The sequence below is a fragment of the Notolepis coatsorum genome, assembly GCF_963971535.1.
Source record: "Notolepis coatsorum genome assembly, chromosome: 1".
Lineage (NCBI taxonomy): Eukaryota > Metazoa > Chordata > Actinopteri > Aulopiformes > Paralepididae > Notolepis > Notolepis coatsorum.
This window is the reverse complement of record NC_140165.1, coordinates 186,700,594-186,728,508: the sequence shown is the minus strand read 5'-3', so window position 1 is coordinate 186,728,508 and position 27,915 is coordinate 186,700,594. Positions and strand designations below refer to the sequence as shown.

The window sequence follows — 27,915 nt, the reverse complement described above, 5'->3', positions numbered from 1 at the left end:
TACAGTAGTATAACTGTCTGTCTGACTCACAGCTCCAGTAGATTAATATATACAGTATAACTGTCTGTCTGACTCACAGCTCCAGTAGATTAATATATACAGTATAACTGTCTGTCTGACTCACAGCTCCAGTAGATTAATATACAGTATACAGTATAACTGTCTGACTCACAGCGCCAGTAGATTAATATATACAGTATAACTGTCTGAATCACAGCTCCAGTAGATTAATATATACAGTATAACTGTCTGTCTGACTCACAGCTCCAGTAGATTAATATACAGTATAACTGTCTGTCTGACTCACAGCGCCAGTAGATTAATATACAGTATAACTGTCTGTCTGACTCACAGATCCAGTAGATTAATATACAGTATAACTGTCTGTCTGACTCACAGCGCCAGTAGATTAATATACAGTATAACTGTCTGTCTGACTCACAGATCCAGTAGATTAATATACAGTATAACTGTCTGTCTGAATCACATATCCAGTAGATTAATATACAGTATAACTGTCTGACTCACAGCTCCAGTAGATTAATATACAGTATAACTGTCTGTCTGACTCACAGCTCCAGTAGATTAATATATACAGTATAACTGTCTGTCTGACTCACAGCTCCAGTAGATTAATATATACAGTAGTATAACTGTCTGACTCACAGCTCCAGTAGATTAATATATACAGTAGTATAACTGTCTGACTCACAGCTCCAGTAGATTAATATATACAGTATAACTGTGTCTGACTCACAGCTCCAGTAGATTAATATATACAGTAGTATAACTGTCTGACTCACAGCTCCAGTAGATTAATATATACAGTATACCTGTCTGTCTGACTCACAGCTCCAGTAGATTAATATATACAGTAGTATAACTGTCTGACTCACAGCTCCAGTAGATTAATATATACAGTATACCTGTCTGTCTGACTCACAGCTCCAGTAGATTAATATATACAGTAGTATAACTGTCTGACTCACAGCTCCAGTATATTGATATATACAGTATACCTGTCTGAATCACAGCTTCAGTAGATTAATATATACAGTATAACTGTCTGTCTGACTCACAGCGCCAGTAGATTAATATACAGTATAACTGTCTGTCTGACTCACAGCTCCAGTAGATTAATATATACAGTATAACTGTCTGTCTGACTCACAGCTCCAGTAGATTAATATACAGTATAACTGTCTGTCTGACTCACAGATCCAGTAGATTAATATACAGTATAACTGTCTGTCTGACTCACAGATCCAGTAGATTAATATACAGTATAACTGTCTGTCTGACTCACAGAGCTGTGAGTCAGACAGACAGTTATACTGTATATATTAATCTACTGGAGCTGTGAGTCACAGTTATACTGTATATATTAATCTACTGGAGCTGTGAGTCAGACAGACAGTTATACTGTATATATTAATCTACTGGAGCTGTGAGTCAGACAGACAGTTATACTGTATATATTAATCTACTGTAGCTGTGAGTCAGACAGTTATACTGTATATATTAATCTACTGGATCTGTGAGTCAGACAGACAGTTATACTGTATATTAATCTACTGGAGCTGTGAGTCAGACAGACAGTTATACTGTATATATTAATCTACTGGAGCTGTGAGTCAGACAGACAGTTATACTGTATATATTAATCTACTGGAGCTGTGAGTCAGACAGACAGTTATACTGTATATATTAATCTACTGGAGCTGTGAGTCAGACAGACAGGTATACTGTATATATTAATCTACTGGAGCTGTGAGTCAGACAGTTATACTACTGTATATATTAATCTACTGGAGCTGTGAGTCAGACAGACAGTTATACTGTATATATTAATCTACTGGAGCTGTGAGTCAGACAGTTATACTACTGTATATATTTATCTACTGGAGCTGTGAGTCAGACAGTTATACTGTATATATTAATCTACTGGAGCTGTGAGTCAGACAGACAGTTATACTACTGTATATATTAATCTACTGGAGCTGTGAGTCAGACAGTTATACTGTATATATTAATCTACTGGAGCTGTGAGTCAGACAGACAGTTATACTACTGTATATATTAATCTACTGGAGCTGTGAGTCAGACAGTTATACTGTATATATTAATCTACTGGAGCTGTGAGTCAGACAGTTATACTGTATATATTAATCTACTGGAGCTGTGAGTCAGACAGTTATACTACTGTATATATTAATCTACTGGATCTGTGAGTCAGACAGTTATACTACTGTATATATTAATCTACTGGAGCTGTGAGTCAGACAGTTATACTACTGTATATATTAATCTACTGGAGCTGTGAGTCAGACAGACAGTTATACTGTATATATTAATCTACTGGAGCTGTGAGTCAGACAGTTATACTACTGTATATTATTAATTATTAATTTAGGACCTGCTCAGAGGTCATCAATCGGCACACATGCGATGCATGCATGCAATTCGTATCTGCGATTAACCCATCCCGTCGTCCTTCCCCCCCCCCCGGGAGCAGACAGGCGTCAACGTGAGCTGCGCCAGGGGACCAATCCAAGTGCTCCTGTCCGTCTTCGTCAAGCACGCCACAGCGTTAGCAATCTATTGTTGTGCATGTTTTTCCATTGGGTTTATCTTATCAGGGGGGGAAACCCTTGCGAGCACGGGGAGAACATGCAAACTCCACACAGAAAGGCCTGGGAGATACCCCACCTGGGTAACTGGCATCATGGAAACCTGGTCCCCAAGCGGGAATCGAACCCTGGACCTTCTTGCTGTGAGGCGACAGTGTTAACCACTACACCACGTGCCGTGCTGTACTGAGTAGATTAATATACAGTATAACTGTCTGTCTGACTCACAGCTCCAGTAGATTAATATATACAGTATACCTGTCTGTCTGACTCACAGCTCCAGTAGATTAATATACAGTATAACTCTGTCTGACTCACAGCTCCAGTAGATTAATATACAGTATAACTGTCTGTCTGACTCACAGCTCCAGTAGATTAATATACAGTATAACTGTCTGTCTAACTCACACAGCTCCTGTAATTTGCGGAGATGAATCTCCTCCCCAGGGCTGTCCTCCAGGTGGGCATGGAGTGTGGAGTCTACCAGAGCGAACCAACCAACTTTGGGCGTATCAAGGTTCAACCCGTCTTTATACTTCAATCGGCCAATCCGCTCAAAGCCCAGACGCACCAGTGGCTCCGCATTGGCTGGGATGAAAGTCTGGAGAGACAGTGTGGAGAAAAGATGATTAAAGGTGCACTAAGTAATTTAGGACTGATTAAAGGTGTACTACAGTATGTAGTTTAGGACTAATTAAAGGTGCACTATGTAGTTTATGACTGATTAAAGGTGTACTGTGTAGTTTATGACTGATTAAAGATGCACTATGTAGTTTAGGACTGATTAAAGATGCACTATGTAGTTTAGGACTGATTAAAGATACACTATGTAGTTAAGGACTGACATTCTATTTCATTTACAGAGCCTGTAATTAAGTTTACAAAACATATTTACTGTCAAACAGTGTGAAACTAGTTTCTTAATTGTCTGAGATGTGCTCTATAGATACAGTCAACCTCATGTCATAAAGACAGAGCACAATTAGGCCACGCCCACTGTGGGGGAAACGTTATTATCATTACTGTACTTTGCCTCGTTTAATTTGACCTTAAAACATTTTGTGGTTGTGGAATACAAAACCAAAACAACCACAGGACGTCTCCCCTATAATAAGGCAGCTCCAAGCTGCAGGCTAGCTGTGCTCTTTGGGGTCAATGAAGAAGGCTAACATGCTGTTTTTCAGTTAAATAAAGGCTAGTAGTTCATTTAACCTTGGTACGCAGGCCAGTAAGGTATCTCTTTAACCCTGGTACCCAGGCCAGTAAGGTATCTCTTTAACCCTGGTACCCAGGCCAGTAAGGTATCTCTCCTTAACCCTGGTACAAGGTACAAGGCTACAGTCTATACTCTGCGCAAGGCTGTAAAACTTGCAAAACGGACATATGCTGACAAACTGGAGATACAAATGGCACAAAACGACACAAGAGGCCTATGGCGGGGACTGAGGACAATAACTGACTACAAAGTCAGCGCTCCCTCAATGGGGAGCGACGACGCCTCTCTCGCGGACAAACTCAACTCTTTCTACGCTCGGTTTGAGGTAGACAGTGGCGCCGCTAGCTCAACGGCTAGTGACGTCACTGGCGCGCCGGCTGTTGTGGAGGGGGGGGGGGGGGGGGGGGGCAACCGCAGGGGGGCGGGGACGCTCTCTCATTGTCGGAACACAGTGTGAGAAGAGCATTTATGCAGGTGAACACCAGAAAAGCTGCTGGCCCAGATGGTATAACAGGACGCATACTTAAGTCCTGTGCCAACCAGCTAGCCCCTGTGTTCACCGCCATATTTAATCAATCCCTGGCGGAGTCAGTGGTCCCTGCCTGCTTCAAGATGTCTACCATCATCCCTGTACCAAAGAAACCCTCCCCAACATGTCTCAATGACTACAGACCGGTGGCACTCACCTCTGTGGCCATGAAATGTTTTGAGAGGCTGGTCAAGGATCACATTTGTGCCTCCCTCCCCAGTGATATGGACCCCATGCAATTTGCATACAGGCCAAACGGGTCCACGGACGATGCAGTCTCCCAAGTACTGCACAGCACCCTCTCTCACCTTGACCGCCAGAAGGGGGGCTATGTGAGACTGTTGTTCATTGACTATAGCTCAGCGTTCAACACCATAGTCCCCACCAGACTGGTGGACAAGCTGATCGAACTGGGTCTGAGCTCCGCTCTGAGCGCCTGGATACTGGACTTTGAGCGAAATGGCCCCAGGCGGTCAGGGTGGGGGGTCAGACCTCCAACACCATCACCCTGAGCATCGGGTCCCCCCAGGGCTGTGTTCTGAGCCCCCTCCTGTACTCACTTTACACACACGACTGTGTGGCCAAGTTCAGCTCCAACTCCATAGTGAAGTTTGCAGACGACACAGTGGTGGTGGGGCTGATCTCGGACAACAACTAGAAAGCCTACCGGGAGGAGGTTGAGGTACTGGAACGCTGGTGCCAAGACAACAGCCTGCTCCTGAACATTGGTAAAACCAAGGAGCTGATCGTGGATTATAGGAGAGGACAGCAGGAGACACACACACCACTGAGGATAAACGGGGCTACCGTGGACAGGGTGAGCAGCTTTAAGTACCTGGGGGTCCACATCTCAGAGGATCTGACATGGTCAACACACATAGACTCAGTCGTAAAAACGGCGAAGCAGCGCCTCTACCACATGAGACAGTTAAGGAAGTTCAGAGTATCTGGGAAGATACTCCAGTCCTTCTACTCCGGAGCTGTAGAGAGCATCTTGACTGGAAACATCACTGCCTGGTATGGAAACAGCACGGCACAGGACAAGAAGGCCCTACAGAGAGTGGTGCGCTCAGCCGAGCGTACCACGGGTATTGCACTACCACCCCTGCAGGTTCTATACAACAAGAGGTGCAAATCCAGAGCCTGCAGAATAATGAAAGACCCACACCACCCCAACAACAGCCTGTTCATGCTGCTGAGGTCAGGCAGACGCCTGCGAACCCCAGCTACTAGGACAGAGAGGCTTCGGCTCAGCTTCTTCCCCCAGGCCATCAGAGCCTTGCACACTGAACTCTCCACACACAAGCACACATGAGCACACACACGACACACACACTGTACACGCTCACACACTAGCAGCCACTTTAACATGAGCAAGCACACACTCATGCTGCACACGCCCATACTTATGGCCACTAAGGAAAGGTCACTTTAAAAATAGTATAGTATAACCTGAGATAGTATAAAATAGCAATGTACAGAAAGACCCAGTGCCTCATCCGTAGCTAACAGTGTATGCACTAACACAGGACCTAGCATGTCCTCCATGCTCTGTAAATAACTTATGTACAAATACCGATATGCCCTACTATATTACTGTTTATTGCACAATGTTGTTTATTGGATTCTATTATATGTTGTTACTACTGTATTGCACATCGTTGCGGGCAAGACCACCCGCATTTCATTGTATACTTGTATGCCGTGACAAATAAAAACTCTTGACTTGACTTGACTTGTACTTAGGCCAGTGAGATATCTCAGACTAATGGTTACCTTGGCAATGGACTTGACCCACTCCTTGTGGCTCTCAGGGTCATCTGTACCAAACAGATAAAGTCGCTCCGTGTCTGAATATAACTCAAAGGTATGATCATATCTGAGAGAGAGTGAGAGAGAGAGAAATGTGAGGTAGTGTGTCTTCTGCAAAAAGCAATCTGAACCCTTGTGTTGTCAGCCAGCTGTTCATTAAGCCATCCATGCATGCATTAATGAATGAATTAATTAATTCTGGTCATTCATTCATTCATTGTTTATTCATTCTGTTCATTCAGTCATTCTGTTCATTCATTCATTCTGTTCATTCATTCATTCTGTCCATCCATGCTGTTCATTCATTCATTCATTCATTCGTGTATTTATTTATTTATTCATTCATTCCGTTCATTCATTCTGTTCTTTCATTCATTAGGTTCATTCATTCGTTCTGTCCATTCATTCTGTTCATTCATTCATTCCTTCCTACCCGTGTTTCTCAGGTGTACTGAGGGACAGACAGACCATCTCTGAGGCCTTCAGGGATCCGTTGGGGGTGGAGTTCTTGTCACTCTCATAGTAGCTCAAACAGCCGTCATTCAGAGTACACCAGCGGCGACTAAACTCTGGAGGGAGAACCAGTTCAATCACTTCATTATTACAAACCACTTAAGATTAGCAAGAAAGAAAGAAAGAAAGCAATAGAGAAAACCAGTCAGTCAGTATCTATGCATACATGCAATGACAACCTACCCTCCCGGGCCTTGCGATCTGTGATTGGTCGAGCGATGGAGGCGGTCTTGAACAGGAAGCCATTGTGTGAGACGGTGGGCGGGGCTGAGTAATGAACCGCCTCCATCAGCCCACCCACTTCAGCGCGCGGCAGCTCTACATGAAGGAAACACACGAGTCACTCACTGTGTATGATGACGATGGCATCTCTGTATGCAGTGAATTAATCATTTATAAATTATTTATTAGTACAAAAAAACATGGTGATGCTGCCTTAATGGTTTGGACTTTAGTTATATTTCCTACTTAACAATGATGTTGTTGTATCTCTTACATGCTGTACCTACCTGTGTTGAGGTTGTGGCTGAGGAACTCGGCCTGCAGAGGCTGTCCGTGGGCGTTGGCCAGAGAGAGCGGGGAGGGGCAGTCTGTGACGTCCGTAGAGCAGTTCACCTCAGCACCACAAAACACCAGGGACAATGTCTCCAACACGTCACTACACTGGACGTTTATACACAACGCCTAGAGAGAGAGAGAGAGAGCGAGAGAGAGAGAGAGAGAGAGAGAGAGATGGAGAGAAACAGAGAGAGAAAGAAAGAGAGAGAGAAAGAGACAGAGAGAGAAAGAGAAAGAAAGGGTCAGGTTAGCATCTACTAGTCAGGTGCTTTCATCCACAACATCCCTGGAGGCTCCTCCCACAGAAAGTACTAGTCTAACCGGGTATGTAAGGATATCCTGACCAGCTCTAAAGCTCACTGCAACAGAGACATTAAACACCAGAGATCCTGACCAGCTCTAAAGCTCACTGCAACAGAGACATTAAACAGCAGAGATCCTAACCAGCTCTGAAGCTCACTGCAACAGAGACATTAAACACCAGAGATCCTGACCAGCTCTGAAGCTCACTGCAACAGAGACATTAAACACCAGAGATCCTGACCAGCTCTGAAGCTCACTGCAACAGAGACATTAAACACCAGAGATCCTGACCAGCTCTGAAGCTCACTGCAACAGAGACATTAAACACCAGAGATCCTGACCAGCTCTAAAGCTCACTGCAACAGAGACATTAAACAGCAGAGATCCTGACCAGCTCTGAAGCTCACTGCAACAGAGACATTAAACACCAGAGATCCTGACCAGCTCTAAAGCTCACTGCAACAGAGACATTAAACAGCAGAGATCCTGACCAGCTCTAAAGCTCACTGCAACAGAGACATTAAACACCAGAGATCCTAACCAGCTCTGAAGCTCACTGCAACAGAGACATTAAACACCAGAGATCCTAACCAGCTCTGAAGCTCACTGCAACAGAGAAGTTAAACAGCAGAGATCCTGACCAGCTCTAAAGCTCACTGCAACAGAGACATTAAACACCAGAGATCCTGACCAGCTCTGAAGCTCACTGCAACAGAGACATTAAACACCAGAGATCCTGACCAGCTCTAAAGCTCACTGCAACAGAGACATTAAACACCAGAGATCCTGACCAGCTCTAAAGCTCACTGCAACAGAGACATTAAACACCAGAGATCCTGACCAGCTCTAAAGCTCACTGCAACAGAGACATTAAACACCAGAGATCCTGACCAGCTCTGAAGCTCACTGCAACAGAGACATTAAACAGCAGAGATCCTGACCAGCTCTGAAGCTCACTGCAACAGAGACATTAAACACCAGAGATCCTGACCAGCTCTAAAGTTCACTGCAACAGAGACATTAAACACCAGAGATCCTAACCAGCTCTGAAGCTCACTGCAACAGAGAAGTTAAACACCAGAGATCCTGACCAGCTCTAAAGCTCACTGCAACAGAGACATTAAACACCAGAGATCCTGACCAGCTCTAAAGCTCACTGCAACAGAGACATTAAACACCAGAGATCCTGACCAGCTCTGAAGCTCACTGCAACAGAGACATTAAACACCAGAGATCCTGACCAGCTCTAAAGCTCACTGCAACAGAGACATTAAACACCAGAGATCCTGACCAGCTCTAAAGCTCACTGCAACAGAGACATTAAACACCAGAGATCCTGACCAGCTCTGAAGCTCACTGCAACAGAGACATTAAACACCAGAGATCCTGACCAGCTCTAAAGCTCACTGCAACAGAGACATTAAACAGCAGAGATCCTGACCAGCTCTGAAGCTCACTGCAACAGAGACATTAAACACCAGAGATCCTGACCAGCTCTGAAGCTCACTGCAACAGAGACATTAAACACCAGAGATCCTGACCAGCTCTAAAGCTCACTGCAACAGAGACATTAAACACCAGAGATCCTGACCAGCTCTAAAGCTCACTGCAACAGAGACATTAAACACCAGAGATCCTGACCAGCTCTAAAGCTCACTGCAACAGAGACATTAAACACCAGAGATCCTGACCAGCTCTAAAGCTCACTGCAACAGAGAAGTTAAACACCAGAGATCCTGACCAGCTCTAAAGCTCACTGCAACAGAGACATTAAACAGCAGAGATCCTAACCAGCTCTGAAGCTCACTGCAACAGAGAAGTTAAACAGCAGAGATCCTGACCAGCTCTAAAGTTCACTGCAACAGAGACATTAAACAGCAGAGATCCTGACCAGCTCTAAAGCTCACTGCAACAGAGACATTAAACAGCAGAGATCCTGACCAGCTCTAAAGCTCACTGCAACAGAGACATTAAACAGCAGAGATCCTGACCAGCTCTAAAGCTCACTGCAACAGAGACATTAAACACCAGAGATCCTGACCAGCTCTGAAGCTCACTGCAACAGAGACATTAAACAGCAGAGATCCTGACCAGCTCTGAAGCTCACTGCAACAGAGACATTAAACACCAGAGATCCTGACCAGCTCTGAAGCTCACTGCAACAGAGACATTAAACACCAGAGATCCTGACCAGCTCTGAAGCTCACTGCAACAGAGACATTAAACACCAGAGATCCTGACCAGCTCTGAAGCTCACTGCAACAGAGACATTAAACACCAGAGATCCTGACCAGCTCTAAAGCTCACTGCAACAGAGACATTAAACACCAGAGATCCTGACCAGCTCTAAAGCTCACTGCAACAGAGAAGTTAAACAGCAGAGATCCTAACCAGCTCTAAAGCTCACTGCAACAGAGACATTAAACACCAGAGATCCTAACCAGCTCTAAAGTTCACTGCAACAGAGACATTAAACACCAGAGATCCTGACCAGCTCTAAAGCTCACTGCAACAGAGACATTAAACACCAGAGATCCTAACCAGCTCTAAAGCTCACTGCAACAGAGACATTAAACACCAGAGATCCTGACCAGCTCTAAAGTTCACTGCAACAGAGAAGTTAAACAGCAGAGATCCTGACCAGCTCTAAAGCTCACTGCAACAGAGACATTAAACAGCAGAGATCCTAACCAGCTCTGAAGCTCACTGCACCAGAGACATTAAACACCAGAGATCCTGACCAGCTCTAAAGTTCACTGCAACAGAGACATTAAACACCAGAGATCCTGACCAGCTCTAAAGCTCACTGCAACAGAGACATTAAACACCAGAGATCCTAACCAGCTCTAAAGCTCACTGCAACAGAGAAGTTAAACAGCAGAGATCCTGACCAGCTCTAAAGCTCACTGCAACAGAGACATTAAACAGCAGAGATCCTAACCAGCTCTGAAGCTCACTGCACCAGAGACATTAAACACCAGAGATCCTGACCAGCTCTAAAGTTCACTGCAACAGAGACATTAAACACCAGAGATCCTGACCAGCTCTAAAGCTCACTGCAACAGAGACATTAAACACCAGAGATCCTGACCAGCTCTAAAGCTCACTGCAACAGAGACATTAAACACCAGAGATCCTGACCAGCTCTAAAGTTCACTGCAACAGAGACATTAAACACCAGAGATCCTGACCAGCTCTAAAGCTCACTGCAACAGAGACATTAAACACCAGAGATCCTGACCAGCTCTAAAGCTCACTGCAACAGAGACATTAAACACCAGAGATCCTGACCAGCTCTAAAGTTCACTGCAACAGAGACATTAAACAGCAGAGATCCTAACCAGCTCTGAAGCTCACTGCAACAGAGACATTAAACACCAGAGATCCTGACCAGCTCTAAAGTTCACTGCAACAGAGACATTAAACAGCAGAGATCCTAACCAGCTCTGAAGCTCACTGCAACAGAGAAGTTAAACAGCAGAGATCCTAACCAGCTCTGAAGCTCACTGCAACAGAGACATTAAACACCAGAGATCCTGACCAGCTCTAAAGTTCACTGCAACAGAGACATTAAACAGCAGAGATCCTAACCAGCTCTGAAGCTCACTGCAACAGAGAAGTTAAACAGCAGAGATCCTAACCAGCTCTGAAGCTCACTGCAACAGAGACATTAAACACCAGAGATCCTGACCAGCTCTAAAGTTCACTGCAACAGAGACATTAAACAGCAGAGATCCTAACCAGCTCTGAAGCTCACTGCAACAGAGAAGTTAAACAGCAGAGATCCTGACCAGCTCTAAAGTTCACTGCAACAGAGACATTAAACAGCAGAGATCCTAACCAGCTCTGAAGCTCACTGCAACAGAGACATTAAACACCAGAGATCCTGACCAGCTCTAAAGTTCACTGCAACAGAGAAGTTAAACAGCAGAGATCCTAACCAGCTCTGAAGCTCACTGCAACAGAGACATTAAACACCAGAGATCCTGACCAGCTCTAAAGTTCACTGCAACAGAGACATTAAACAGCAGAGATCCTAACCAGCTCTGAAGCTCACTGCAACAGAGACATTAAACAGCAGAGATCCTGACATGAAATCATGTTTTGGATTTCATGATGTTTTCTTTGTTCTCGATTTATTGTGATGTTTCTTCTTGACTTGTTTAAAGAAGACTTGTCCAGCCCATGGGGACATTAACTTGTGATTGCGGGCTTTACAAATACATTTGATTTGACTCTAAAGCTCACTGTAACAGAGACATTAAACATCCTGACCAGCTCTAAAGATCACAGCAGTAGAGAATGAGAGCTAGGACTCATAACTGGGCCTTATTACCTATGTGACGTACGTGGGTTGGTCATTATCATTATTACTGTATTTGGAAGACCATGTGAACATCAGATTAGTATCGTTTGTATGTGTGCGTGTGTGTGAACATGAGAGCTAATGATATCTCTTCTTCTCTTCCTGTCAGGTGCTGCCCGTCCCTATACTGAAGGGTGCTGATTGCCTAATGAGGGACAGCTGATGGCAATCACATAAAGAGGGGCGGGTGCACAAGTAGCTGACAGCACACACACGTCGGGGCGCGTCATGGTGTCATTTTTGCAGTAGTCTCATTGCTGGAAGTCACTTGCCTTATGGTGGGGTGAGGAGGCTGCCGTCTCGCCTGTCTATGGCCTAAAGCAACACTGTGTGGCACGGTGCCATTTTATCACATGGAGTGTGGGTTAAACTCCACAGCTGTGGTGTCCTAGGATGGGCCCAAGGTTGTATTGTAACTACTAAGTGTTTGTTTGTGTACCTGTATGTATTGTTTGTCCTCCCTTACTGTTGTGAAGGGCCAGATTAAACCGAATATATATATTTATTATATATATATATTTAATTGTATTTGTATATTCTCTAATATTCCCTGATATCCCTTGTATATTCCTTGTACAATATGCATTGAATATCCATTCTAGCCTACTGAACATCCCATAATAGTCTCCATTCTACTATTGGTCGAGACCTTGGTGCCAGGCTGCCATACCCCTCAGACCCAGTTCAAACGTACCGCTCAACATGTACGAACAAGTCCTAGTTCCGCGTAGGAATCTGGCTACCGCACCACTAATGGGACTATTTGTTCATAGTGCGTATATATACTGCGCTACTAAAGTAGGACTTCCTTTTCAGTCCAGTTTCTTACCCTCCAATAGAGTGACAGACGTAAAGCCTCCCCGCGACGCCACGTGTGGGAGTAAGGCCAAGTTCGGCCTACCATCGGTATTGAGACATCGTGTATATTAATATTTGAATAGTCATATTTGGCACTATATCGTCGAGTTGGACGTAGTCTATTAAGCTAATAATAGTCTGTTAATATATAGTGCTTCGTGCGGTGAGAATACTACCGTAGTCAGCACCCCATCGTTTCGGGCAGAAAACTGGCTGCTTATCCAGGATGATCGACCCCATGTGAGATTGCACCCGAGGAGCCCCAGAGCCGACGAGCAAGTGGACCTGTATACCGGATTATTCTACCGACGACAGCCCGCCTTCCCAGGCACGGATTATGCTTTGTATACGTTGATTATTCCATGGATAAAGACCCCCGACACTGCCGTGTGTTGGAACCCCCCCCCCTGGAGAGGACGCAAGGTGAGGAGACGCTCTGCAAGACGAGGTCGCTTCACGTCTCTCCTCCGTGGACCGGAGGACGCCGGCCCACAAAGAGTCCATCTGCTTTCATCTGCGGTCCAAGGATCGCCGGCGCATTGAACGGCACTACAGTGGGTTCACCTGGGATACCCTTGGCCGGATGAGGCAGCCGGACTCTACCCCCCCCCCCCTTCCTACTCCTGTCGGCTTACAAGCGACCGGATTAACCCCCCCTAGTGTATCCAGTCTATAATCATTAAAGTATCATTGCTGTTATTCCTTAACTATTCCAGGTCGTATATGTACCACCTGCGCCTTCAGAGATTGGACATTCTCTATTGATATACCAACGAATACTCTTGCCATAAAAGTGCATACTAATTCCCATTCATAAATGTGATTGATTTGATTAAGTGCTTGCTCTACACACCATCGCTGTGTAGAAATAAAGACCTATTTCTAATTCGTACATTTGTGTTGGATCCGTTTCATCTACGTGACAGTGTTCATCATAATATATTTATGCCGAGTACTGGGTGGCCGAATATTAAGTACAAAGGTAGTGGTAGTAAGTATCATATCTAGTAATACAGTCAGGGAATTGTACCCCTCAGTTACACTTACCTTTTCCCCTTCTTGCCTTATGGTGGAGGTTTGAAGTCCTACCACCATAAATATATACTTTACTATTTGGAAAACGTCTTGTGTTGTGTCTTCTTTCACCTACACCTGGGACCTTGATTTTGAACATATTTACTGAGAGGGGCTGCTTTTGCTCATGTGCCGCCCTCCAGTTGTTATTATCAGACCTGCGTACATGACATGGGGGCTCGTTAGTTTGCACAATTGTATAGTTCCTTGTTGTTATGTGACATGTGGACTTGTCGATTGGAGCATATCAGGTGTAATAAGATAGCGTTTTCTAAATTGGTAAGTTAGTGTGTTCCATTGTCCGTGCTACACAGTTGATTGATGTAAACCATTGTTGTTGTGATGCTCTTGAACTAATCTGTTTTTCTGCCACATAGTTAACAGGGGGGGTCACCTGCTTGGCTAGAGGGTGGGGGGCACGAGTCGTGATTCCGGTGGAGCGCGCAATGAAATCGGTAAGCGACTGAAGATATGTGTAGCCTTCATCCAGGTAGTGGAGTAGTTTATCTGGGATAGGCTAGAGTGACACAGGTGACTCCTAGTTGAGGTGGTTAGACCAGCATTTATTGTTTTCATAGATGTTAGATGTGGGCAGTAGATCAGAGTGGTTGAATTGTATACTACGGAATGTAATGATTAAAGGTGTACGCACGGATATTGTGGAGTAGGTGAGGGGATATTTTCTTGTCACCTGTGATTCGTTTATTATTGTTGTGTTACTTTTTGTAGTCATATTCTGTAGGGACTATGGCTGGGGTGGCTTTTACTTTGGACTTGTTTGTGGCGGATCCTACAAGGGATCAGGTTGATGACTGCACGAAAGCTGAATTGTGTGGGGTCGCCAAGCATTATGGCATTACGGTCCAAAGTTCAAAAAGTAAAGAGGAGGTGAAAGCACTTGTGCTCGCTGGGTTGGTTGATAGGGAGATATTGAGTTCGCCCATAGCCGGGGGAAATGGCTCGGAGGACGTCACGCATGACGAGGCGTCTGGTGAGTTCAATGAGGGAACAGGTGTTGCTATACAGGAACGGAGGGGTAGCGGTGCCATGGCTGAGGAGATTGACGGTGATAATTCTGTACACTCAGGACGTGCCTCTGTTTCAGAGGAGAGAGCTGCTATGCGTGACAGGGAAGAGAGAAAGGAGGAGAGAGACAGGTTGGAGAGGAAAGAGGAGAGAAGAGAGGAGAGAGACAGAGAGGAGAGAAGGGAGGAGCGAGACAGGAGAGAGACAGACAGGTTGGAGAGGAAGGAGGAGAGCAGAGAGGAGAGAGACAGAGCTGCTATGCGTGACACGGAGGAGAGAGACAGAGAGGAGAGAAGAGAGGGGAAGGAGAAGGATAGAGAGCTCCAGATTACACTAAGGAGGATGGAACTGGAGAGTGTTGGCTCTTCTTCGCCCTCATCTGAAGGTTACCAGGGCAGTTTTAATGTTGGGCAGCATATTTCTATGGTTCCTGTTTTTCGAGAGTCTGAGGTGGAAGCATTTTTTTTTAATTTTGAGCGGATAGCGTGGGCTTCGCGTTGGCCAGAGGACCAGTGGGCACTATTATTGCAATATAAGCTCACGGGTAGGGCTCAGGACGCATGCCAGTTATTATCGAAGGAGGACAGCATGGTATATGAGAAAGTGAAGGGTGCTGTCTTGCGCGTATATGAACTGGTGCCAGAAGCGTATCGGCAACGGTTTAGGGCACTAAGTAAAACTCCCTCGCAAACACATGTGGCATTTTCCCATGAACAACGGACGATGTTCACTCGTTGGTGTGAAGCATGTAAGGTGGATGGGGTCGAGGCTTTGAGTGAGTTAATCCTCATTGAACAATTAAAAAAATTTGTGCCCGAACACATGATAGTACATTTAGAGGAGCGAAAGGTTTCTACCCTCCAGGAAGCTGCAGTTTTGTGTGACGAGTTAGCAATGATCCACAAAAAATTTTCTGTACGAAATGGTGTGTATGTAGGAGGGGGCGCGTTTTCTCCGTCGGGGCCGCTGTATCGCGGAGGTGACGAGCGACCATTCCGACCTCGCTCACCGCCGTCTCGAAATGCCTTGGGTGACGAGCGAGTGTGTCATTATTGTAAAAAAGAAGGGCATTTTGTGAAGGACTGTCATGCGCTAAGGGATCGACAGGAGACCAGGGAGTCAGCCCAGGAACCGAAAGGGGTGGGGTTGATTGGTACGGTGTCATGTCCTGACCAGCATAGCTCTTTTGAGCCCTTTTTGTTTGATGGTTGTGTGTCCCTGTCGGGTAAAGTTGGGGACTACCAACAGGTGAGAATACTCTGTGATACAGGAGCCTCTCAATCATTCATCCTGGCTGATGTATTACCATTGGATGTGGACTCCTGTCGGTCGAGCGGATTGGTGAGAGGTATTGGCATGGGGTGTGTGCGCGTGCCGTTGCATAAGGTGCATGTACAGTCTGCACTGATCACAGGTTGTTTTCCGGTCGCGGTTCGCCCATGTTTTCCCGTAAAGGGCGTGGATTTCGTCATGGGGAATGATATCGCTGGGGGTAAGGTCGTCCCTGTGTTGGAGGTTGGAGACGCTCCATTTACGAACTTATTGTGTGATGCATTGATTAATAATCACCCCAATGTCCCTTCTATTTGTGCTGTCCCTAGTGCACAGGAGCGGAAGCGAGACCAAGGTCTAGCGTTGGGTGACTCGGTCTGTGGTGAGTTTTGCAAGTTGGCGGTGACGCAGCATTTTGAGGCGGGGGATGAGGTGTTGATTGTGCTGCCCACGCCTAGTACGGTGCTCACTGCCCGGTTCTCAGGACCTTATGTGGTAAGGGGAAAGGTCTCTGCCACTAAGTATATGTTGCATACGCTCGGGCGGCGGAGGAGGACACGCTGGTGTCATGTGAATAGGCTAAGGAAAAGCCCTGCCCGCATCTCGTCGGAGTTGAGATGTGACAGGACTGTTGTTTCACATGCTGTGTTGTGTTCTAATGTGCCTTACAGGACACACGGGGTTGATGTTGGGAGTGCGAACACCATTGAGCAATTCGCGTATGGTTGACTACAGTATACCGTCATGGCCTCGGTATGAGGAATGTGCCAGCCACGTCCGGCTGATGCATCTGGTATTGGGTGAGGTGGTGGTTGACCGTGTGGACCCAACATAGGGGCATGTGGCCTATATGGAGTGTGATTTCTATTTATTTTTGTTCTGTTGGTACTAATCGGATGTTGGTTGATAATAAGTGATAATGTTTTGCTAACCCTGCGGGTTCGCTCTTATGGGGGGAGGTGTGACGTACGTGGGTTGGTCATTATCATTATTACTGTATTTGGAAGACCATGTGAACATCAGATTAGTATCGTTTGTATGTGTGCGTGTGTGTGAACATGAGAGCTAATGATATCTCTTCTTCTCTTCCTGTCAGGTGCTGCCCGTCCCTATACTGAAGGGTGCTGATTGCCTAATGAGGGACAGCTGATGGCAATCACATCAAGAGGGGCGGGTGCACAAGTAGCTGACAGCACACACATGTCGGGGCGCGTCATGGTGTCATTTTTGCAGTAGTCTCATTGCTGGAAGTCACTTGCCTTATGGTGGGGTGAGGAGGCTGCCGTCTCGCCTGTCTATGGCCTAAAGCAACACTGTGTGGCACGGTGCCAGTTTATCACATGGAGTGTGGGTTAAACTCCACAGCTGTGGTGTCCTAGGATGGGCCCAAGGTTGTATTGTAACTACTAAGTGTTTGTTTGTGTACCTGTATGTATTGTTTGTCCTCCCTTACCTTTTCCCCTTCTTGCCTTATGGTGGAGGTTTGAAGTCCTACCACCATAAATATATACTTTACTATTTGGAAAACGTCTTGTGTTGTGTCTTCTTTCACCTACACCTGGGACCTTGATTTTGAACATATGAGAGGGGCTGCTTTTGCTCATGTGCCGCCCTCCAGTTGTTATTATCAGACCTGCGTACATGACAACCTATTAACACATTGAGTGCCACGGACGCTTTTTGTCGTTAGTTCATGCCGACCTTTGAGTGCCCCCGACACTATATAGCGTTTGTTTGTCTTTTTTTTTTTTTATTGGCGATTTGAATTCATATTTCATCAATCGAGCCTCGGGTTAATGCTGCAGAGTCTCTCTGAGCTCAATTGGGAAGATACCGCCCCCTATCGTCTCTCCCTGTGGTACTGCACCCCATTACTTTACACTGATGCAGGGGGAGTGGTCAGTTTGCTCATTTTACTTTTCCATCAAGCCAACTGAAGAGACCAAGTGATCGCCGGCCATCAGAACAGCGTGGATTATGTATTTACAGTACCAACACTGTAATCAATAAGCGTGATCGATATTTGGAATGGCGATCAGGTATTGGAATAATCTTTTTGGATAACATCTGATCTCAGGTAAGGAATTTATTTGACCAGAATCATTTTATATTACCTCACTACTCACTCCATGTATACTGTATGCATATGGGGAGCATATTTTTATACTCTATCATAAAATTTTTATGTACGATTTCTGGGGTAAGGTATTTCAATACACCAATATATCGCTATCAAATAAACTCAGAATTCAGGGAAAGAAACTGTTGCTTTTAACCATGGATTTATTTATATACACTCCATGTACACTCCGATAAAAAAACAATCCGTTTCGACAATGTTGACTGCAAACAAGTCATTGATAAACGATAGGCAGATTAGACACATAGCCATAATTTAAGAGAGAGAGATTATGCGTTCACAACGCTATCATTGAAGTGGGTGCTGGCATTCAACGGGGTTTCCAATGTTAATGGCTGGCACTCAAACTGTTAACTAAGTTATTACAAGGACCTTAATATAAAGCGATCCATCCCAATGGTCTTTATTTAGACAAATTAGTAACAAAAAACAGAACCAGCTTCCCAATGATAGAAAGAGGGTAGTTGAAGCAGTTTTTCTATCGGTCTTGGATTATGGAGATGTGATTTATAGACATGCTACTGCTTCCACTCTGAAACCTCTAGATACGGTCTATCATTGGGTCTCACATGTATTACTTCATTACCATCACCACTGCTTCCTGTATGATAAAGTGGGTTGGTCTTCTCTGGCAGATAAACATTGGTTTATGGCAGGCGCGGACTGGCCATTTGGGAATGTTCCCAGTGGGCCGGTCCATCTCCACTTGCGAGGGCTGCCCAACCTCTTGCGTTTTAATTTTTTTTTATCTTTTTTAAACAGACATATTATTTATAAATCCCAAATTGGTTGTTGATGCGGCACAACAAAACCTGCACCTTTCAATGTAACAGCGGCCACTGGTGTTCTATGTATGATATGTCTACAGTATATGGTCTACACAGCTGGTTCGAGCAAGCTAGAGGTAGGAGCACGGGACGCACCACTATCAGTCTCACACACCACAGGATTAACACATCCGGGGCCATTGGGATTAGACGGGCCCCACTCTATGAGGCCAGCTTTTCATTACAAGTTATCACTGTGCGTGAGGTTGTTTGTAGAGCTAAATCTATATTTTATATTATTGCTATGTGTCCATTGTCATTGTCAATTGACAGTATAAACCAGGGGTCAGCAACCTTTTTGACATGGAGTGCCTGTTTGAAATATAGTTGTAACTAGTGTGCCTCAACAATATTCCATGCATCGTAAATTTGTTTCTCATAATCAGGTCTTTTTAATGATAGTTTTTACATTATTACATCATTATTGTTATTGTTATTATTAACAATATTATTATGATGGTTGTATCAACCCCAAATCTGAGTGGGGGGGGGGGGGGGGGGGGGGAATGCAATGCAGACAAACAGCTGCATACAGTGCGACCATTTCACTCACATTTGCCCATTCATTTTTGGACACATCACACATCGGTGTGTGTACTGTACGTGTGCTGTCATAGCTCCACCTACAGGCCTAATGGAGAACACCAGGATGTGAATGGAGGGTAAATGTGAGGTATATTGTGTAAATAAGTTTTGATTGATCGCAAGACTACACTGTAAAAAAATAAATAATAATAAGTTACCAGAACTTAAAAATATTGAGTTCAGTAACTGTGCATTAAGGTTTTCAGTTTTCAATCCATAATAAGTTAACAGAAAAAAAGTACACAACCACATTATTTCAACCTAATAAAACTATGTTTATTGTCATTGTTTTAAGAACAAGGAGTTGACTTGGTAATACTCACATTTTGAGTAAAAAAATGGCTTTTAACATATGCAATGTTCAATGAAATAGAAAAATAAATAATAAAATGTGTTGATTAATCCCACTGGTCACAATGGTGACCATAATAATGTTTTTGTTATAAGGCTCTGCAAATGTTACTGAATGATGTAGCAATGTATTTCCAGCTAAATTGAAATAATAAACAAATAAAGGGTCTCAATTAAATATGTGGTAGTAAAAAGAACCTGTGGGAGGATTTCAACAAGATAAATGCGACAACAGTGCAAAATATTTCACTATAAAAAAAAAAAAAAAAATTATAAATGCTGCCCCCTGTGCCTATGCAAATGCCCCCGCGTGCCTATGCAGGCACGCGTGCCTAGGGTTGCCTACCCCTGGTATAAACCTTCCCTTCAATATGCCATAAAGAAATATTTTTTTCATCAATACGTTCCCGTTTTATAGCGTCGTGAATATGAACTTTATATCGGAATGGTCTGGGGTAATTCCTGCAAAGCTAGTTATAGGGCGCTAAGCTAATAACGTTAAATCGATTGGCGTTTCGGCCCTACACAAGCTAGAGTTAAAAATCAAAATGCATATGATCTATATCATGTTCCACCATGAATGCATGAAAGGGGGGGGGGTAATAGTTTCTGATTATTGATTACCAATAACGGCATTCGTTATTGCAACGTCATACGCTGACCAGGTGGATGGCTATTAGAACAAGGCCCGATCAGGCTGAAATTGACATCAAATCGCTCTTGCCTGTGGCCGGTTGGATTCCAAAAAGAATTTCTCAGTTATTTGATCGCCATCTGGTAGATCGATATGTCCATTGGCTGATGCTATATTCCTTTACTGCATACTGAATTTGGTGTCGCAAAAAGTATTCCAGGCGATCTGGTGAAGCCATAGCTTTAGGCTAACAGAAAATCTAACGCGGAGCAAAAAAAAAGTTATACCCGGTCTGCAACAGGGGAAACTGCGTTCTCGAGACAGCGCCAATAGCAGGATCTGGCCGGTACTGCACTTTCCGAGTCCCAAATATGCCTTTTCCAGCCAAAATACAGCTCTGTGACAACATCCGGGATATTAAAATAGAATAAAAACAAAAACAAGCTTAACACGTATATATACATGGTTGGCCGTCAAGCACTGGCTCCCAATCACGTATATATACGTGGTTGGCCACGAATGTGTTAATAGACCCGTTTGTTTATTTGTTCAAGCCAATCAGCAATACCAACTGAGTCACGTAACTAAGTTGCCCACTACCTGGGCAAGCTGCTGCTACAACAGGGCTCTATGGAGAAACCATGACACTCTCCTGACTAAAAGTTGTTTCAAACTAAAACGTCTGGATGTCATTTTGCCAAATCAGCATGGCTGTGAGTGTGAGTCTTTCACCTTTTACATATCTAGCTTTGGCATGGATTTATGCTGTTGTTCTGACCAGGATTACGTTCCTTTTTGCGCAGAGAAAGCCAGAAAAAAAATATAAAATATTTTCTGGAAGATGCAAAATATTCAAAAATAATGTTCAGGCCTAAATCAGTTTCTGTTGGTGACGATTGGGAGATCAGTGGAGAGAAAGCAGGGACAAAGCAGAGTGGAGAAAGAGGTGCTGTGTCACATACAATTAACTTTACTAGCTAGTCAGCTAGCTAGCTAAATAAACTAAAGCGAAAAATTATGTTTATGTTGGCCTTTATTTAAAACTGTCTCGTTTTGCTATGCTAGATTTTTTTTGCCAAGATCATTTACTAAATTTAAGGTAATGTTCGCTAGAAATTTATTTTTTGTCTAGATCATTTACTAAATTTAAGGTAATGTTGGCTAGGATAGCTGTCCGTGGGCGAGAGGTGGCTAGCTACTAGTGCACTGCAACCTTGCCCAGGCCCGGCGGGTTCGGGCTGGGTAGGGCTTTTTTTTTAATAAATAATTCGGGCTCGGCCGGGCCCGGGCACCGCATTTTTTTTTTTTTTTTTGCGTTTTTTTCATATAACTAGGGTTATAGGATAACCTTCGTTTTAAGATTCGCTTTCTCTTTTGCGCCAGAGAAACATTTGGATGTAATTACTGCAGCGCGCAGGGAGAAGTCAGCTAGGGGACAAGTTCAACTCGATTGGTTGTGTTGGAATATAGCCAGTTGGCGAACGTTTTAATTTGTTCTTGGGATGTATGTAGCCGGTTTTGTTAACGGTGTTCAACGCGTTGCTGACGTCTGGTGAGTGATGTTATCATTTTAGATTCTATAGCCTTCGGCTTCAATACGTTTTACGAGGCTGTGTGAGTCAGAGATATAAGCGAGCACTGGGAGAGACGGCATTGCGAAACAGGCTATGTAAATGCTTCTTAGTTTTGTTTATTTATTACGTTCATATAAAACCGTGTTTCGAATATTTAAAACAAATACAAAAAAAATTATATTTTAATAATAATAATAATAATCATTTTTTTCGGGTTTTCAGCGGGCTAGGGCTTAAAATATTATTTATAGTCAGGCTTATTTTCGGGCAGGGCCTCAAGTTCAAGGGCTCGGGCAGGGCTCGGGCTTTATTTCAAGGCCCTTGCAGACCACTACTAGCTACCAGCTGATGCCTGCCAGCCAGGGCTCGAGACTAACGATGTCCCGTCATCCCGGGGACGATCAAATATTGATTTGGGACGAACAGAAATCTTTGCTGGGACGCATCCGGGACGGAGAGGATTTTTTTTCACAGGAAATGTCAATTGGACGACTGTCAGTGCGCGCATATATTGCTGTCAAATGGTTAATGTCTCGTGCTGACTAAGTTCACTGAAGTCTAAACGTAGCGTGATTTGCCAAATCCAATGACTATCTCCGCTTCCCAACGCAGCAATACGCTCATCCAGCATCAAGTTCCTACCCACCTCTCCTCCGGTACAGTACGCGCTGTGCACCGTACGATTGCAACGGTGCGGAACCTTTTTTTGCGGAACTTAAATCCCCACGTAATTTATCAACAACACTGCGGTCTGCTGTGAGCATTATAAAACAAACGTGTGTTTAACCGACCGTGAATTAAAGTGTCAATGCTGTTTGTCATTTTAACAGCAGATACTTTCTTAAATGCCATCCTCCCGACAGAGCAGTGTGACGGGGAGCTCTGATGGGTTCGATTGCTGGTGTTAGCATTAGCTGAAGAGCTAGTTTTAGCTTAACGTTACCTTGGCTAAAGTTGGGACTATTCATAATCCAGCAATAATGGCTGCAGACCTGCAAGCAAAGTACAGCAAGTTGGCAAAGGAGTATTCCAACGTAAATCACATTTTCACCAGTAAAGTTAGTCTTTCCATCTGCAGCTACATGCTAGCTAACCTAGCTCATGTTAGCGTCGTCACTGAACCACCTCGCGTACACAATTAATGACATGTTGCGGACAGCCATATCGGTGACAATGTTTAGCTTTTAGTGCCAAATGATAAGAGTCTGAGGCGGAGTCTCAAAAGAGAATGTTGAGTATTTATTGTGCAAAAATCACAACAGAATAGATCCTCTCCAACGGAGCCTTGTAGCTGAGTAGGGTATATCTGTAGAGCCACTTGGTAACGAGTGCAACACCGTGTAATGTCCGTGTGGATCGTTGGAGTAGAGTATATCTGCTGTGCTGCAGCCCCATACTCAGTGTATAGATTTGTATTAGTATCATAATCAATCACCTGTTGTTGAATAAATACCATTACTTTCTAGTTATTACTAAAAAACAGTATATATAAAACAGTAGCTGTATAAAAAAAAATTTAAAAAAAGTATAATTTATATAATTTAATTAAAAAAAAAAATGTATGCACTGGTATTTTTGGGACGGTTACATTCACTTTGGGACGGTTAAAATTGTATTTCGGGACGGTTCTGGGACGGTGGTGAAAAAAGTTAGTCTGGAGCCCTGCTGCCAGCTGATGACTAACGTTACGTTAGCTTTTCAGCTTTAGATAGCGCATTGGGTTTGAGAAATGCGCGTTATAAATAAAAGTAATTATTATTATGAATATTATTTTTGATAGCTAAGCTTTCTCAGTATTCTGATCCATCAACAAGTTACTGTAACTTTGCTATTCTTTAACTTCAATCTAATAATTTTGCGATATTGTTTTGCCTGCTAGTGCTAGTTACAATGAATGCAAAATATGTTGCTAAGTCCTATCATATTTAATAGTTGGCAACCAACAGTCCAGATGATGTCTGTTTTAATGCAATTTAAACAAACAGGTGAACCTGAGTCAGAAACAGAAAGGGAAAGGATGGAGGAGCCTTTGCAGGAACCAGCATCATAGAGGAAACCACAGGTGCAATATTGAGTGCCATTGTGTAAAGTGAATTAAGGCATAACACCATAGTGCATAGTATGTTCAGATGGACTATTCATTATGAATTTAATGAATGCTAAATTATATTTGATGCACATGTCAACCAACTGTCCAAATGATGTTGTCTTAATGTCTGTTTTATGCAATTTAAACAAGCAGGCAGGGACTAGTATGGAAACAGGTGTGTGTGATGATGACCAACCAGTGCCACTACACAACAGAGTTTAAAAGTAATTGGAGCATAAAAGAAAAACATTTTAAAATTAGACCCATTGTTTTGCATATTAACTAGACACAAAGGTAAATTAGCGGATTGTGTTTTGTTATTTGATGATTCGTTGATTGATTCATTGATTGATTAACTTGATGCATTTTCAATTTGTTGAACCATGTTATTTCGGACAAATGGGGGCCGCTTGACCGCAAATTCCCGGGCTGCTTTTTGTTGCCAGTCCGCCCCTGAAATTACCACCTTATATCACATGTTGCTAGATTGGAACTATGGACCCTATCTGACCTGTTCAAATGACTGGCTGATGCTTAAGGTCCCCAGAGTGCAGACTAAACTTGGAAAGTCAGCCTTTTATTTGAATGCCCCGGCTTCTTGGAATGATAAGTATAAGTATAAGTCTTTGTCATCAGATTAACACACACACGCGCGCGATGGGCGACCCACAGGAACACACACACACACACACATGCACTGAGTCGCTGACTAAATGTTCTCTACACCTCCCATCTCGTCGTCCTTCCCCCCAAGGGCAGCCGGGAGCAGTTCTATATCATACTAGCTTCCGCTCAGCATCATCTGCACTAATCTCACTTCGTGCATATGCACTGAATAAAAACTCACAATGTACCTTTACATACCAACATTCGTCTGGCCACACCCCTATCCGCTACCTTCATAAGCAGGTGTGTGGCCCCACACTCGCCTCCTTCTTCATTTTCACCACAAGAAAGTGCCTGTATACCAATCACTTGACAAGGGTATTAACCCTTTAATCGCCAAGGATGCCGTAACTCATCATTCCCTGCCATGCTTAATCTGCCAATGACACCGTAACACGTCATTGAGATCAATATTTCAAAAATCTGTGATGGCAATCATATTTCTCCCGCGGAGACTTGAGATCTACTGTTGATCCCCTCTCAACTCTCCAACGGTTCAAGAGCGCCATCTGGTGGCCGATCGGCGGATCGCCCAAACAGCAAACCGGAAACGAAAACTGGTGCTCATCCAAATTCGGTCCGACCACTCGCTATATAGGCGAGTCAATATATGGTTTAACCCCAAAAAAATTGATACAAAAGGTTTTTCAATGGATTCTGGTAGTATTGGGCGTGCTAAATAACATACTAAAAGTCGACCAAAATCGACCCCTCCGAAAGCCGTCATTTCCAAGATGGCGTCCCAGATGGCGCCGGGGCGATTAAAATGGCTATATCTCAAATTAAGAAAATGGTGCAAAGGATTTCTCAACTGATTCTGGTACCTCTGGGCATGCTCACTAACATACTAAAAATCTAGGAAAATACACCTTCCAGAAAGGCTTCATTTTCAAGATGGCGTCCAAGATTGCGGCTGGCCAAGCTTAAAATGGCTATATATATGTCAATATAAAAATTATATAAATGATTTTGTCATTTGATTCTGGTACCCCAAGTACCCCTAGACATACTTAGGAACATACTAAAGTTTTAGGGAAATACACCTTCCGAAGAGGCTTAATTTTCAAAATGGTGTCCAAAATGACGACTGGGAGCTTAGAATGCCTGTATCTCAAATGGGAAAACATTTCTAAAGGATTTATAAACTGATTCTGGCACCTCTATACATTAATAACGAGCAAAATATCTAGCTAAATATATCGGCTAGGAATGCATCATTTGCATCATCAAAATGGCTGCCTGTAGCTTATTTTGGCTAAAATTAAAATTGGTTATTATTAGTGCTGTCAGGCGATTAAAAAAATTAATCTAATTAATTACAGGATTTGTAATTAATTAATCTAATTAATCGCATTTTAATCGCATAACTATTTTATGCCTGATATTCTATATTCTATAATCATATTTCAAATTGCATGTGTCCGGATGGCAGAATTCAGTACTGTATCTACAAAACCTTCTGTTTAATCATCTTCCATCTATTAATTTGCTTAGATTTTTCAGGTCTGGTCAATTTGAGCATAGTGTTATTCACAGTCAAAGATAACAATTTTTTTTATTGATATTCTCATTTGGTTCATTACAATTTACTCAAGCCTACAGTAGTAACAGACACAGTATTTCTGACACTGGGAATACATTCCCTGAGATCCATAGATGTCCCTAGAATCCGATACCAAGAACATGCAAATGGACCATATAAAAAAAAGTCTGTAATGTGTATTCTACGTTCTTATGGAATGAATGAGATAAAAAAAAAAAATGTTATAAAAAAAAAAAAAAAAAAAAAATTTGTAATTAATTTTGAGTTAATTTTCATAACGCGATAATTTGCTGTGTAATTAATTAATCTAATTAACGCGATACACTGACAGCCCTAGTTATTATATTCAACCTAGAAAGCTGGCTTTGGTGTTGAACACAAAATAAATGACCCACTTATTGTGGTCTTTAGGCCTACTCATCATCATCTTCAGGATCCTCTGGGAGAAACTTGTTATGTGGATTGTCACATTCATGAAGTTGACATGGTCCACAGACAGTAGTACAAGGTAGTCCATATTTTCTGCATGAGCAGCGAAGTGTCTTGCAGGCAGTGGTACAGTTACAATGAATGACCTTCAAGAGACTGTCTGGAGCAGCATTCATTGTTGACATGAGTGGGACAAATCTATTGTCCTGCAGGTTCCAGCCCCAGTCTAGAGCATCTATACCATCATCTGTTCCCATCCAGACCATGACCTGGTAGTATGCTCTACGACAGTGGAATTTGGTAGCAGATTCAGTTGGTGGTAGACGTTCAGGCGTTACCGTTGATGAAGCTGAGACAACCTTCTTGCTGAAAATGTTATATCTCATTTTTGCAAGCGAATCTGTGCACTTTCCACCAAAAAAGACAGCCATTGCTTGGCACCCAAGGTCATTGATCACATCTGTTGTCTGGTTTGGTACAGTGAATGCATTGGCACAAGCCTGAAGGACAGGATCCCCTTTTACAAGTTTTTGGAATGCTGTCTTTTTGCCAACTCCGAAGATCCGGGAAGTTGTGTCACAGCCAGTCACAGCATGGATGAACAGCAACTGAGAACACACATCCTGTCCGAGTACTTCTTTCAAATGGTTTATGGCGTACACTTTAAAACTGCCATCAGCTTTCGACTTGTCTGATCTGAAATAAAGGCCCTTGCTATCTCTCTGTGCATAGTAAAGAAGTAAGACGAGGAGATCAGTATCTTCTCCAATCAGCGTCGTGGTGTGAAGAAGAGATGATCCCACTGCGGCCCTTACTATGTCTACATCAGCATCTCCAAGTGAATTGACCACAGTGCAATCCCGTTCTTTCAGTTAATCACTTATCATGTGGATCAGTTTCTGTTTATTCAGATCTCTTGA

At 43.5% G+C, this 27,915-nt stretch overlaps 1 protein-coding gene across 1 annotated transcript in view; it reads right to left on the bottom strand.

Moving 5' to 3' along the window:
• Nucleotides 1-27,915, bottom strand: part of arap1 (ArfGAP with RhoGAP domain, ankyrin repeat and PH domain 1) — a 283,086-nt gene that overhangs the window by 107,380 nt on the left and 147,791 nt on the right. The window contains 5 exon segments of the mRNA XM_084308436.1: nucleotides 3,039-3,231; nucleotides 6,152-6,254; nucleotides 6,621-6,756; nucleotides 6,884-7,018; nucleotides 7,210-7,384. Coding sequence (XP_084164562.1) covers nucleotides 3,039-3,231; nucleotides 6,152-6,254; nucleotides 6,621-6,756; nucleotides 6,884-7,018; nucleotides 7,210-7,384 — 742 coding nt within the window.